The sequence below is a fragment of the Neovison vison genome, chromosome X (genome assembly GCF_020171115.1).
Source record: "Neovison vison isolate M4711 chromosome X, ASM_NN_V1, whole genome shotgun sequence".
NCBI classification, from domain to species: Eukaryota; Metazoa; Chordata; class Mammalia; order Carnivora; family Mustelidae; genus Neogale; species Neogale vison.
The window spans coordinates 65,060,163-65,076,206 of NC_058105.1; the positions used below are offsets into that span (position 1 = coordinate 65,060,163).

Here is a 16,044-nt window from a genome sequence, read left to right on the forward strand (position 1 = left end):
CTGGATGGTTTCCCAGGGGAATTCTACCAGACATTTAATGAGGGGTTAATACTATTCTTCTCAAATTGTTCCAAAAAATAAAAATTGAAGGAAAACTCCCAAACTCTTTCTACAAGGCTGGGATTACTTTGATGGCAAAATCAAAGATCCCACTAAAAAGGAGAATTACACACCAATATCCCTGATGAACCTGGCTGCAGAAATTCTCAACAAGTTACTAACTAATCAGATACAGTGATACATTAAAAGGATTATTCGGGGGATGCCTGGGTGTCTCAGTTGGTTGGACAACTGCCTTCCCGGAGTTCCGGGATCAAGTCCCGCATCGGGCTCCCAGCTCCACAGGGAGTCTGCTTCTCTCTCTGACCTTCTCCTCGCTCATGTTCTCTCTCACTGTCTCTCTCTCAAATAAATAAATAAAATCTTTAAAAAAAGGATTATTCAGCATGGCTAAGTGGGTTTTATTCCTGGACTGCAATCATGGTTCAATATTCACAAATCAATCAGCATGCTACACTACATCAATAAAAGAATAGATAAGAACCATATGATCCTCTCAATAGATTCAGAAAAAACATTTGAGAAAATATAGCATTCTTTCTTGAAAAAGACCCTCAAGAAAATAGGGATAGAAGAAACATAAACCTCAACATCATAAAACCCACACATAAAAGACCCATAGCTCATATCATTCTCAACTCAAAATCAATTCATGATAAAACCCCTTAATAAAATAGGTTTAGAGGGAATATACCTCAACATAACAAAGGCTATATATTAAAAACTCAAGCTAATATCATCTAATATGGAAAAAAACTTAGATATTTATCTCTATGGTCAGGAACAAAACAGGGATAACCACTTTCACCACTATTATTTTACACAGTACTAGAAGTCCCAGCCACAGCAATCTGACAACAAAAACAAATAAAATTCATCCAAATTAGCAAGGAATAAGTAAAATTATGCTATTTGCAGATGACGTGATACTATAGACAGAAAACTTGAAAGATTCCACCAAAAACTGCTTGAGCTGCTAAACAAATTTAGTAAAGTCTCAGGATACAAAATCAATAAAAATAGGTGATATGGATTAAGGAGTGAATTTCTTGTAATGAGCACAAGGCATTGTATGGAAATGTTGAACACTATGTTGTATGCCTGAAACTAATATAAGACTCTAAACTAACTGAATTCAAATAAAAACTTAAAAAGAGTTGAATAAATTTTTTTTAAAAAGCACAAAAAGATCACTACATTGTATACCTCAAACTAATACTTATCTGTGTTAACTAACTGAATTAAAATAAATCTTTAAAAAAAAAGAACTCCTAAAACTCAACAACAACAACTTGATAGAAAAATGGGCAAGGGACTTTAATATGAATTTCTCCAAAGAAGATATACAAATGACCATGTACATGAAAATGTGTTCAACTTCACTAATCATGAGGAAAGTGAAGATCAAAATCACAATGAGATACTACCTCATACCCATTAGGGTAGCTACTATGGAAAAAAGAGAGAGAGAGAGAGAAAGTGTTGCTGAGAATGTGCAGAAATTGGATCCCTTTTCCATTGCGTGTAGGAATGTAACGTGGCCATTATGGAAAACACTATGGTATTTCTTCCAAAAATTAAAAATAGAATTACATTGATCTAGCAATTCCACTTCTAGGTATATACCCAAATGAATGAAAAGCAAATTTTGAAGAGATGTGTGCACATTTATGTCATAGCAGCATTATTCACAGTAGTTGAAAGTTGGAATCTACCCATGTCCATCAATGGGTGAATGGGTAAACAAAATTGGTATGCACATACAATGAAACATTATAGAACCTTGAAAAGGAAAGAAATCCAACACATGTTACAACATAGATGAAGCTTCAAAATATTATGCTAAATGAAATAAACCGGTCACAAAAAGACTATATGATCAATTTATATGAGGCAACTAGAGTAATCAAATTCATAGATATAGAAAATAAAAGGTAATTGTCAGGGGCTCAAAGGAAAGGAGAATAAGGAATTGTTTTATTGGTATAGAGTTTCAATTTTGCAAGATAAGAAGAGTTCTGGAGATAGTTTACACAACAATATGAATGTACTTAACACTACTGAACTGACACTTAAAAGTGGTTAAGATTGTATTTGTCTTTCTCAGTCTTATTTTACATAATAACCTCTAGGTGACAGATGGTAGCTCCACTTTTGGTAATCATAGCATAACTTATAGAGAAGGTGAATCACTATGTTGTACACCTGAAACCAATGTAACTTTGTGTGTCGACAATACTCAAATTTTAAAAAATTTTAAGTGGTTAAAATTGCACAGTCCATGTTATGTGTATTTTACCACAATTTTCAAAGATAAATAAAAATTGATAATTTTAAATAATGAATACTGTTTTTCTAAAAATAAATAAATTGGAAAAAAATTGATAATTTTACATAATGTGAATTTTACCAAAATAAAAAATTGTTTATTTGCTTTTTCGATGCACTTTGTTTAGTACCAAGAATTATTTTAACTTGGTCTTCTCTTGTTTGACAGGTGATTTGGGAGACTCCTTTAGAATTTAATCCTTATTTATAACACAATCCCCATTAATGTCATATTGTAAAATTTTTTTGAATAAGACTCACATTTCTTGGTTCCTAACCCAAGTACTCTTAAATGAAGGTGAGTGCATCTGTCTACTTGTATAGTATCACTATTTGCAAGGATTGTACTTCTAGCTTCTAAGATTCCTTGGCTATTGAATTATTCATGTCCAACCTGGTCACTAAGCCTCACAGAAGATGATTTCAGTATACCATATCCACATTCCTCTTTCCCAAATTTTCTATTTTCATGGTCATCCAGAACTAGACTAAATTATTTTAGTGGTAAATCCCTAGGAGCTGCTTGTCATTTGACTGGCAAATAAGTTATCTGTGTGCACACACTTTCAAATGTCTCCGTCAGAAAACATTAAGTCACCTACAAACACACTCAGTGACAAAAACAGCTTATAGGGAGCCCCTAATCATACTGCCCAGCTTGATTGTACTATTTCTTGGGTCATTTGAAAGCTACCACCCAGGAGATCATGAGAAAGGGGTAGAAACGTGAGTAAGACATGGATCCTGCTCTTTGAAAAACCAACAACTTTTCCCTTCTTTCAACTATGGCAGCCTTCCTCATGTCTAGAACCTCTCTTAAACTAAGCAAACTGCAGTGCTGCAAAATGAAGTGCAGGCCTCTTTTATCCATACTTTGAGGATGTGGCTGCTGATGAGCACATAGGTTTGAGAGGCAGGAGACCAATCTTGCCACTAAATAGCAAGTTTCTTCACCTCAATGGACTTCATTTTCCCCTTTAAATAAAATGTGTGGTCAGCTCCTGTTCCAAAGGTTTACATGTTTTATTCCATAATTTATGAGTAGATCTGTCAATATTCTTCATTTTATTTTTGCTTGTTCTCCTACTCAAGTTTGTCCCAAACTTCCAAAACTTGTTTTTCCTCCAGATCCGAGGGGAAGGCTCCTTTAGCTATATGTCTTACAGTTTCCTGAATATGCTTCTTAGCTCCCTCTCCCCAGTTCCCATGGTTCCAACCCAGTGCTCTACCTGTGAGCTCACTTTGTCCTTTGCTCTGCCTGCAGCCTCTCTTCCCACTAGTTTTACTTTGGTGTGTTTGGGACAGACAACAGCCAACTTCATTCCCCAGAGCCATTCCTACTTGACTGATGTCTTCCGATCTTGTTGCCCCGCAGATACCCTCCAACCTCCCAAACTTTTTCACGAGGTTGCCTCAGTTTAGGCAGTTGGGAAGCATCTCACCTCCCCTAGAAGTGTGCCTCTCTCTCTTTCTCTCTCTCCCTCTCTCTGATGCCAGCAGCAGTAAATTTTCAATAAAGGCAGTTGGATTTAATTGAATTGACTGAACACCCTTTGAGAATCACCATTCCCCAAACTTGGCTACTGACATTTGTCTCTTGTCAAACATGAACAACTCTACAACTATTAAAAGACAGTTTGTTTACTCTGGTCTTATCCAAGTTGAGAAGTCTCTCAAATCAATTTATTGAAGAGGGTGGAGGGTTGGTGGGGAAGAGCAAGCTTGGCCATGCCATCCATTGTAAGTTTTAGTATTTTTTTAAGTGCCCCTGACCTTTGCCCTCACAAATCCTTTTGTTAGAGAATATTTGTGTCCAATCCTATGATTCAACTTTCCTCTTTCATGTCAGGCCTGCAGCTGCTGCAGACCCTTAAGAAACAGAAGCCACACAATAAATCATCCAAGGAAGATAGGTTTTCAGATTGGGAGTACTAATCTCAAGAGAATGGAAGAAAAGTTTGGAGGGTCCCACGAATGCACAAATGAGTGAAAAGAATAGCATGATATACAGTGAGCTAAGGCTCTCCTGTAAAAGAACTCCGGAGCAGTGGCACTCCCTTCCCAGTCCTGGGAAGGCACACTCTGAGTCACTGTCTTTAGAAGACCTTCTTTCAAAGGGCAAGGCTGTAGCACCTGACAGTTGTGTAGGACGTATCTGGAAATTATCTAGGAGGACCTGCCACATCAGGGTAAGCTCCCAACTCTTAGCCACATGAAAAGGGGCCTCTCTACAGTCACTCCTAATCCCTTGGCTAAGAGGACTAGAGAAGAATGTGAAAAGGCTCAAGAGGAGCCCACAGAAAAACTTCCATCAGTTATATAAACTTCCCTGGTGGGCAATGTTTTTCAAGGAACCCCTGTCGTCCTTCAGGGGCCTATTTCACCCTGCTCAGCAGAGCTCAGAGGTGTGCCATGTTAAGGTTGTTCCCTGCACACTGTTGACCCCAGATGTCGAGGTCTTAGAGCGGATCCATGTACCACCCCAGTTCTTCCCGAGATAACTTGTGTGCACGTCACAAAGCTGAGGTCCAGGAGTTAGGGGGAACCTCAAATGTTTAAAGCAAAGAGACTGGAAAGATGGGAAAGAATGGGCTCTCTTTCATCACCCAGGGAGGAGAGGCCAGAGAGGAGTCACTTCCACACCCACCCAATCCCCTCCCCACTTGGTGAACAGTCAGTGTTCATTCTGGGACTGGCCTGAGGCTATGCTAGCCACTCTTCTTTTTCTCTTCCTCTCGCTTTTTCTTTCCTGCCCCTCCCCTTCCAGTCTTTGGGTTAACAGCTGTTGCTGTAGCTCCTAACTTGCTGCCTTTCTTCTGCCTCAATGGCTGTTGGCATGCTTGGAGATGGCAAGGGGGCATGAACGGCCTCTGTGAGGACTTCTGCATGGGGACTTGTGCACTGGGAAAGGGTACTGACGTCCTAGTGACTGGATGGAACACGCTGAGTAGCGTGACGCTGATGGGGCTGCCAGGCCTGAAGCTGAGTTCACTTGTTGCTGGGATGGTGATCCATAGAATTACAAGGCTGATGAGTTCATCTGGAGAAGGTAAGGGTATATTTTAGGGTAGAAGAGTATGAGGTGGAGGAAGGGCAATGAGAGATCTATGACTCCTTTTACATCTGGCACCTCATTTAGACTAGGACGGTATAAAAGCTTCATTTCTTGACCAGTTATTGTGGTGCCTTCTGGATGGACATTTTATCTGCACCCTCACCCCCCACCCCTGCCCCAAGCCAAAGGCACACATTTAGCTCTGGGGCTAAGTAGGTCTTGCCCATTCCTCTTTCTTCCTTTAGCTTCACTTCACTGCTTGTTTTTGTATTTGGTGGCTGCTTTTTCCAGCCCGGTCATTTATCTTCTCCCATCTCGAATGGGTCAACATAGTTTGGTCTCTTCCTATTTGGAATGCACTATTCCGGCTGGGAAATACCTGGAGTGTAACCTGCTTTTGGAGAGTTATCTTTTTTTCTACTTTCTATGTTACCGGACTTTGCAGCAATTATAGTTTCTTGTGTGGTTAGTTACAGAGTCCCGCGTGTGGAAAGATGGTTTTCAGGAAAGTTTTATCGATTTCTGCCCAGTATTGATTTCAAGCTTACTTTTTTTTTTTTTTCCTTTTCCATAGACATTGACTGGTAAGTGAACCAGGTGCTTATTGTATTGAAGGGAGATCTGTAGATTCCTTGAGGAATGTACACTGGAGCAATGCACAAAACTGGACATTTTTTTAATTTAACCACCTAAGGAATCAGTATTTGTGGCTTAAGGTTGAGAGGATAATTAGTTTGGAAATCACTGGTTTGTGTTTTTTGTTGTTTGTTTTTTTTAAAACTTTGCATCAAATATTGAGCATACTCATTATTATTTCTGAGAATTGTTGACTTTTCTAAAGCTAAAAAAACTAGGTGATAATGTCCTTGATTTTCTATTATTATTATTATTATTATTATTATAGACTTACTTGAATGGGTGCTTTATGAAATCCTTTGAATCAAATTGTCTGGGTTTCTCTCAGTAGTGTACTTGCAAGTTTCTCTTTCCCAAATTTCTCCTTAGGTAAGCAATCCCTGATAATAGGAAAAATTAATTGTTCTCAGCGTGTTTTGCTGATGCCAAAGTCATTTAGGAAAGCAACTATTTCATTAGTATCTTCACAAATAATTCAAAGGAATTAAGGACTGTAAGCAGCATTCATTCATAATTTACACCACCTTGCAGGGAGATATCAACACTTTTCTCCCACCAGTAGCCTTAAACCACTACCCACCCAACACCACCCCACCCCCACCAAGTCCTGCCCCACTCGAGCATGCTGTTCCTTCTTTGACTTGACATTCTCTCACAAAAGTTTGAAAGCATAATTAATATTTTATTTTTTTAACTTAATTTCTTTTCAGTGTAACAGAATTCATTGTTTATGCACCACAACCAATGCTCCATGCAATACATGCCCTCCATAATACCCACCACCAGACTTCCCCAACGTCCCACCTCCAACTACTTCAAAACCCTCAGATTGTTTTTCAGAGTCCATAGACTCTCAGGGTTAATCCTCCCTCCAATTTCCCTCAATTCCCTTCTCCTCTCTAACTCCCCATGTCCTCCATGTTATTCCTTATGCTCCACAAATCAGTGAAACCATACAATTGACTCTCTCCACTTGACTTATTTCACTCAGCATAATTTCTTCCAGTCCCGTCCATGTTGCTACAAAAGTTGGGTATTCATCCTTTCTGATGGAGGCACAATATTCCATAGTGTATATGGACCACATCTTCCTTATCCATTCGTCTGTTGAAGGGCAACTTGGTTCTTTCCACAGTTTGGCAACTGTGGCCATTGCTGCTATGAACATTGGGGTACAGATGGCCCTTCTTTTCACTACATCTGAATCTCTGGGGGAAATACCCAGTAGTGCAATGGCAAGGTCATAGGGAAGCTCTATTTTTTTCTTTTTTTATTTATTTTTTATTTATTTTCAGCATAACAGTATTCATTATTTTTTCACCACATCCAGTGATCCATGCAATCCGTGCCCTCTATACCACCCACCACCTGGTACCCTAACCTCCCACCCCCCCCCACCACTTCAAACCCCTCATATTGTTTTTCAGAGTCCATAGTCTCTCATGGTTCACCTCCCCTTCCAATTTCCCTCCACTCCCTTCTCCTCTCTAACGCCCCTTGTCCTCCATGTTATTTGTTATGCTCCGCAAAAAGTGAAACCATATGATAATTGACTCTCTCTGCTTGACTTATTTCACTCAGCATAATCTCTTCCAGTCCCGTCCATGTTGCTACAAAAGTTGGGTATTCATCCTTTCTGATGGAGGCATAGTACTCTATAGTGTATATGGACCACATTTTCCTTATCCCTTCATCCGTTGAAGGGCATCTTGGTTCTTTCCACAGTTTGGCGACCGTGGACATTTCTACTATAAATATTTGGGTACAGATGGCCCTTCTTTTCACGACATCTGTGTCTTTGGGGTAAATACCCAGGAGTGCAATTGCAGGATCATAGGGAAGTTCTATTTTTAATTTCTTGAGGAATCTCCAAACTGTTCTCCAAAGAGGCTGCACCAACTTGCATTCCCACCAACAGTGGAAGAGGGTTCCCCTTTCTCCACATCCTCTCCAACACATGTTGTTTCCTGTCTTGTTAATTTTGGACATTCTAACTGGTGTAAGGTGATATCTCAATGTGGTTTTAATTTGAATCTCCCTGAGGGCTAGTGATGATGAACATTTTTTCATGTGTCTGATAGCCATTTGTATGTCTTGATTGGAGAAGTGTCTGTTCATATCTTCTGCCCATTTTTTGATGTGTTTGTCTGTTTCATGTGGGTTGTGTTTGAGGAGTTCATTATAGATCCTGGATATCAACCTTTTGTCTGTACTGTCATTTGCAAATATCTTCTCCCATTCCGTGGGTTGCCTCTTTGTTTTTTTGACTGTTTCCTTTGCTGTGCAGAAGCTTTGGATTTTGAAGAATTCCCAAAAGTTTATTTTCGCTTTTGTTTCCTTTGCCTTTAGAGACATATCTTGAAAGAAGTTGCTGTGGCTGATATCTAAGAGATTACTGCCTATGTTCTCCTCTAGGATTCTGATGGATTCTTGTCTCAGGTTGAGGTCTTTTATCCATTTTGAGTTGATCTTTGTGTACGGTGTAAGAGAATGGTTGAGATTCATTCTTCTACATATAGCTGTCCAGTTTTCCCAGCCCCATTTATTGAAGAGACTGTCTTTTTTCCACTGTGTACTTTTTCCTGTTTTGTTGAAGATTAATTGACCATAGAGTTGAGTGTCCATATCTGGGCTCTCTACTCTGTTCCATGGTCTATGTGTCTGTTTTTATGCCAGTACCATGCTGTCTTGGAGATCACAGCTTTGTAATAAAGCTTGAAATCGGGTAATGTGGTGCCTCCAGTTTTATTTTTGTTTTTCAACATTTCCATAATGATTCGGGGTCTCTTCTGATTCCATAAAAATTTTAGGATTATTTACTCCAGCTCTTTGAAGAATGCCGGTAGAATTTTGATCGGAATGGCATTAAAAGTATAGATTGCTCTAGGCAGTATACACATTTTAACAACGTTTATTCTTCCGATCCAAGAGCATGGAATGGTCTTCCATCTATTTGTGTCTTCTTCAATTTCTTTCATGAGTGTTCTGTAGTTCCTCAGATACAGATCCTATACCTCTTTGGTTAGGTTTAGTCCCAGGTATCTTATGATTCTTGGTGCTATAGTAAATGGAATCGATTCTCTAATTTCCCTTTCTGTATTTTCATTGTCAGTATATAAGAAAGCCACTGACTTCTGTATATTGACTTTGTATCCTGCCACATTGCTGAATTGCTGTATGAGTTCTAGTAGTTTGGGGGTGGAGTGTTTTGGGTTTTCCATATAAAGAATCATGTCATCTGTGAAGAGAGAGAGTTTCACTTCTTCATTGCCAATTTGGATACCTTTTATTTCTCTTTGTTGTCTGATTGTTGTTGCTAGGACTTCTAATACTGTGTTGAACAAGAGTGGTGAAATTGGGCATCCTTGTCTTGTTCCTGATCTCAACGGGAAGGCTGCAAGCTTTCTCCCATTGAGGATGATATTTGCTGTGGGTCTTTCATAGATATATTTGATGAAGTTCAGTAATGTTCCCTCTCTCCCTATACTTTGAAGCATTTTAATCAGGAACGGATGCTGGATTTTGTCAAATGCTTTTTCTGCATCGATTGATAGGACAATGTGGTTCTTCTCTATTCTCATATTAATTTGTTCTATCATATTGATTGATTTGCGAATGTTGAACCATCCTTGTAGCAGGGATGAATCCCACCTGGTCATGGTGGATAATCTTTTTTTTTTTCCAATTTATTTCTTTTCAGAAAAACATTATTCATTATTTTTTCACCACACCCAGTGCTCCACGCAAGCCGTGCCCTCTATAATACCCACCACCTGGTACCCCAACCTCCCACCCTCCCGCCACTTCAAACCCTCAGATTGTTTTTCAGAGTCCATAGTCTCTCATGGTTCACCTCCCCTTCCAATTTACCCAAATTCCCTTCTCCTCTCTAACGCCCCTTGTCCTCCATGCTATTTGTTATGCTCCACAAATAAGTGAAACCATATGATAATTGACTCTCTCTGCTTGACTTATTTCAATCAGCATTATCTCTTCCAGTCCCGTCCATGTTGCTACAAAAGTTGGGTATTCATCCTTTCTGATGGAGGCATAGTACTCTATACTGTATACGGACCAAATTTTCCTTATCCCTTCATCCGTTGAAGGGCATCTTGGTTCTTTCCATAGTTTGGCGACCGTGGCCATTGCTGCTATAAACATTGGGGTACAGATGGCCCTTCTTTTCACGACATCTGTGTCTTTGGGGTAAATACCCAGGAGTGCAATTGCAGGGTCATAGGGAAGCTCTATTTTTAATTTCTTGAGGAATCTCCACACTGTTCTCCAAAGAGGCTTCACCAACGTGCATTCCCACCAACAGTGGAAGAGGGTTCCCCTTTCTCCACATCCTCTCCAACACATGTTGTTTCCTGTTTTGTTAATTTTGGCCATTCTAACTGGTGTAAGGTGATATCTCAATGTGGTTTTAATTTGAATCTCCCTGAGGGCTAGTGATGATGAACATTTTTTCATGTGTCTGATAGCCATTTGTATGTCTTGATTGGAGAAGTGTCTGTTCATATCTTCTGCCCATTTTTTGATGTGTTTGTCTGTTTCATGTGTGTTGAGTTTGAGGAGTTCATTATAGATCCTGGATATCAACCTTTTGTCTGTACTGTCATTTGCAAATATCTTCTCCCATTCCGTGGGTTGCCTCTTTGTTTTTTTGACTGTTTCCTTTGCTGTGCAGAAGCTTTGGATTTTGATGCAGTCCCAAAAGTTTATTTTCGCTTTTGTTTCCTTTGCCTTAGGAGACGTATCTTGAAAGAAGTTGCTGTGGCTGATATCAAAGAGATTACTGCCTATGTTCTCCTCTAGGATTCTGATGGATTCCTGTCTCACATTGAGCTCTTTTATCCATTTTGAGTTGATCTTTGTGTACGGTGTAAGAGAATGGTCGAGTTTCATTCTTCTACATATAGCTGTCCAGTTTTCCCAGCCCCATTTATTGAAGAGACTGTCTTTTTTCCACTGTATTTTTTCCTGTTTTGTCGAAGATTAATTGACCATAGAGTAGAGGGTCCATATCTGGACTCTCTGCTCTGTTCCACTGGTCTATGTGTCTGTTTTTATGCCAGTACCATGCTGTCTTGGAGATCACAGCTTTGTAATAAAGCTTGAAATCAGGTAACATGATGCCGCCAGCTTTATTTTTGTTTTTCAACATTTCCTTAGCGATTCGGGGTCTCTTCTGATTCCATACAAATTTTAGGATCATTTGCTCCAGCTCTTTGAAGAATGCCGGTGGAATTTTGATCGGAATGGCATTAAAAGTATAGATTGCTCTAGACAGTATAGACATTTTAACAATGTTTATTCTTCCGATCCAAGAGCATGGAATGGTCTTCCATCTATTTGTGTCTTCTTCAATTTCTTTCATGAGTGTTCTGTAGTTCCTTGAGTACAGATCCTTTACCTCTTTGGTTAGGTTTAGTCCCAGGTATCTTATGGTTCTTGGTGCTATAGTAAATGGAATCGATTCTCTAATTTCCCTTTCTGTATTTTCATTGTTAGTGTATAAGAAAGCCACTGATTTCTGCACATTGACTTTGTATCCTGCCACGTTTCTGAATTGCTGTATGAGTTCTAGTAGTTTGGGGGTGGAGTCTTTTGGGTTTTCCATATAAAGAATCATGTCATCTGCGAAGAGAGAGAGTTTGACTTCTACATTACCAATTTGGATACCTTTTATTTCTCTCTATTTTCTGATTGCTCTTGCTAGGACTTCTAATACTATGTTGAACAAGAGTGGTGAAAATGGGCATCCTTGTCTTGTTCCTGATCTCAATGGGAAGGCTGCAAGCTTTTTCCCATTGAGGATGATATTTGCTGTGGGTCTTTCATAGATAGATTTGATGAGGTTCAGGAATGTTCCCTCTATCCCTATACTTTGAAGTGTTTTAATCAGGAACGGATGCTGGATTTTGTCAAATGCTTTTTCTGCATCATTTGAGAGGACCATGTGGTTCTTCCCTCTTCTCATATTAATTTGTTGTATCACATTGATTGATTTGCAAATCTTGAACAATCCTTGTAGCCCAGGGATGAATCCCACCTGATCCTGGTGGATAATCTTTTTAATGTGCTGTTGGATCCTGTTGGCTAGAATCTTGTTGAGAATCTTAGCGTCCATATTCATCAGTGATATTGGTCTAAAATTCTTTTTGGTAGGGTCCTTGCCTGGTCTGGGGATCAGGGTAATGCTGGCTTCATAAAAAGAGTCGGGAAGTTTTCCTTCTGCTTCAATTTTTTTAAACAGCTTCAGGAGAATAGGTGTTATTTCTTCTTTGAAAGTTTGGTAGAATTCCCAAGGGAATCTGTCAGGTCCTGGGCTCTTGTTTTATGGGAGGATTTTGATCACCGCTTTAATCTCTTTACTAGATATCGGTCTATTCAGGTTGTGAATTTCTTCCTGGTTCAATTTTGGGAGTTTATAGTTTTCCAGGAATGCATCCATTTCATCTAGGTTGCTAAGCTTATTGGCATATAACTGTTCATAATAAATTCTGATGATTGTTTCTACTTCCTTGGTGTTAGTTGTGATCTCTCCCTTTTCATTCATAATTTTATGAATTTGGGCTTTTCTCTTTTCTTTTGGATTAGTGTTGCCAATGGTTTATCGATCTTATTGAGTCTTTCAAAAAACCAGCTTCTAGTTTCATTGATACATTCTACTGTATCTCTGGTTTCTACCTCATTGATCTCAGCTCTAATCTTGATTATTTCCCTTCTGATGTGTGGAGTTGGTTTGATTTCTTGTTGATTCTCCAGTTCTTTAAGGTATAGAGACAGCTGCTGTGTTCTGGATTTTTCAATTTTTTTTGAAAGAGACTTGGATGGCTATATATTACACTCTTAAGACCACCTTTGCTGTATCCCATAGGTTTTGGACCGAAGTGTCTTCATTCTCATTGGTTTCCATGAATTTTTTCAGTTCTTCTTTGATCTCCTGGTTGATCCAAGCATTCTTAAGCAAGGTGGTCTTTAGCTTCCAGGTGTTTGAGTTCCTTCTGAACTTTTCCTTGAAGCTTTGCGCAGTGGCAGTATCGTAGCCAATGAGGTTTATCCGAGGCGCGATTATTGCTAATTGAACTTTTCCTTGTGATTGAGCTCCAGTTTCAAAGCATTGTGATATGAGAATATGCAGGGAATAATCTCGGTCTTTTGGTATCGGTTGAGTCCTGATTTGTGACCCAGTATGTGGTCTATTCTTGAGAAGGTTCCATGTGCACTTGAGAAGAATGAGTATTCTGTTGTTTTAGGGAGGAATGTTCTGTATATATCTATGAGGTCCATCTGGTCCAATGTGTCATTCAATGTTCTTGTTTCTTTATTGATTTTCTGCTTTGATGATCTGTCTATTTCTGAGATAAGCATGTTAAGTTCTCCTACTATTAATGTATTCATATCAATATGATTCTTTATCTTGATTAACAGTTTTCTTATGTAGTTGGCTGCTCCCATATTAGGGGCATAGATACTTACAATTGTTAGATCATCTTGGTGGATAGTCCCTTTAAGAATGATGTAGTGTCCTTCTGTATCTCTGACTACAGTCTTTAATTTAAAATCTAATTTATCTGATATGAGAAATGCTACCCCAGACTCCTTTTGAGGCCCATTGGCATGAAAGATGCTTCTCCATCCCTTCACTTTCAGTCTGCGTGTATCTTTAGGTTCAAAATGGGTCTCTTGTAGACAAAATATGGATGGGTCCTGTCGTTTTATCCAATCTGCAACCCTGTGCCGTTTTATGGGCACATATAGGCCATTCACATAGAGAGTGATTATTGATAGATACATTTTTATTGACATCGTGTTACCTTTGAAGTCTTTCTTTCTGTAGATTGTCTCTGTATTTCTGTTCAATGCTTTTCTTAGGATTTTTCCTCTTTTATAGAACCCTCCTTAATATTTCCTGCAGTGTCAGCTTGGTGGTTGCATAGGCTTTTAAGCCTTGCCGATCTTGGAAGCTCTTTATCTCCCCATACATTTTGAATGTCAGTCTTGCTGGATAAAGTATTCTTGGCTGCATGTTCTTCTCATTTCGTGCCCTGAATATATCTTGCCAGCCTCTTCTGGCTTGCCAGGTCTCTGTGGACAGGTCTGACGTTATTCTGATGGGCTTTCCTCTGTAAGTAAGGAGCCTCTTTTTCCTAGCAGCTTTCAAGAGATTATACCTACAATTATGATTCCTCAATTTGACTATCAGGTGTCGTGATTTTTTTTGGAATGTGTAATCATGGGTGGAGACCGTTCAGCCTCTAGTATATGAATGCTGGTTCCATTCGCAAGATTGGGAAACTTTTCATGAAGGACTTGTTCCACTATATCTTCTAGAGTTCTTTCTTTCTCCTCCCCTTCAGGGATTCCAATAATTCTGACGTTGGAAGGTTTCCTGGCATCATTTATTTCCCTGATTCTGTTTTCGTGGTTTCTAAGCTGTTTGTTCCAGTCTTTCTCATGATCCTTTCTCTCTATCTGTTTGTCCTCCAGATCACTAATTCTATCTTCCGTCTCAGTTACCCTAGCTTTGAGAGAGTTTAGATTAGATTGGAACTCATTGAGATCATTGTGAACCTCCTCCCTGGTAGCTTTAAGCTCTGCCCTAACATTGTGAACATCCTGTCTGGTCGCTTTCACCTCGGCCCTAATCAATTCTGTTTGTTCATCCATGGCTTTCTCCAACCTAGCTATTGCCTGGATAATTGTTAGCCTGAATTCTCTTTCTGAGATATTGTCTATGTTGATAGCCATTAGCTCTGTTGCAGAAGGTCCATCCTCTTTATTTTTCTTCTGTTGGGCATTCCTCCTCCTAGGCATTTTGGTGGGAGATGACTGAACAGATGTAGCTGGTTGTATCGACCATGGTACAGACAAGGTGCATGCTGGAACACTTCTGAGAATCAGGATTCCCCACCCAAACGAGAGACAAAAGAAAAGAAAAAGAAAAAAAAATGAGAGAGAGAGAGAGAGATACAGGAAAGAAAGGAAGATGAAAGAGAAGGTTCAGCCCAAATGGGCCCCAAGGTAAGATTTATGAAGTAGACAAACAAAAACAGACAGACTAAAAGACTGATAAAAGTATATGACAAGAGAAAAAAATATATATATATGCAAATAAAGGAAGAACCTCGTCAAAAAGAACCCCAAGTGTAAGATTTATATACTATCAGGACAAACACAGAAACACTGGTGGAAGAAAAAGATTGGAGAGTGGTTATAAATTCTCAGTGTGGGCAAGGAAGGTTGTTTTGATTCTTCCTGGGTGTATCTTGATATCTTTGTTAAAGGACTCAACTTTCCTAAGATAAAGGGGGATTAAAAATTGGTTTACCTATATGGGTAGTATTGATTGGGGAAAGGAGATTACTTTGAAGTTTAACTCTATATGAATATTAGAAAATAAAAATTAAAAGGAATAAACTAGACTAAACTAAACTAAAAAAAATTCAAAAAATAGTAATGCAAAAGAAAAACATAAGTGTATGCATCAAAAAGTTCAGGTTAGAAGGTTATTATGGAATTTGATGTACTGGGCAGCTTACTGTGATTGTAAATAGGTTTAAAAAACTATCTATATATATGAATTCACATTTTCTATGAAAAAATATGCTCAAAAATGCTGCTAAAATCTTTTTTTACCAAATTCAGATTTGTTTATAAATTTTGACATTAATCATTATTATCAAATGTAATAATTGCAGGTGGCAATTTACATGAAAAAGCATTCAAGTAAATGTGAACATATTAATGATGGGCTACAGAATTTATTACAGATATGAGATACACACCTTTAAAAATTTAAATTCACTTCCTATTTTATTATGGATGGGAATTAATGACTGGAGAAATAACAATTCTGCTTAATAATTCAATTCCCCAAATTTAGTGAACATCTACTGGACACATATATATATAAAAAAAATGAACCAGAATAGTGGGAACGAGTAAAAAATAAGTTT

General features: G+C 38.7%; 1 protein-coding gene and 1 pseudogene across 1 annotated transcript in view; both read left to right on the forward strand.

Annotated features, from left to right (window-relative positions):
* The first annotated feature begins 5,247 nt into the window (after nucleotides 1-5,247).
* LOC122896596 (fibronectin type III domain containing protein 3C1-like) overlaps nucleotides 5,248-16,044 on the forward strand; it is a 110,636-nt gene continuing 99,839 nt past the window's right edge. Inside the window, exon 1 of the mRNA XM_044234719.1 lies at nucleotides 5,248-5,437. Coding sequence (XP_044090654.1) covers nucleotides 5,248-5,437 — 190 coding nt within the window. The remainder of the gene's footprint in view (nucleotides 5,438-16,044) is intronic.
* LOC122897729 lies at nucleotides 13,106-13,237 on the forward strand (annotated as a pseudogene).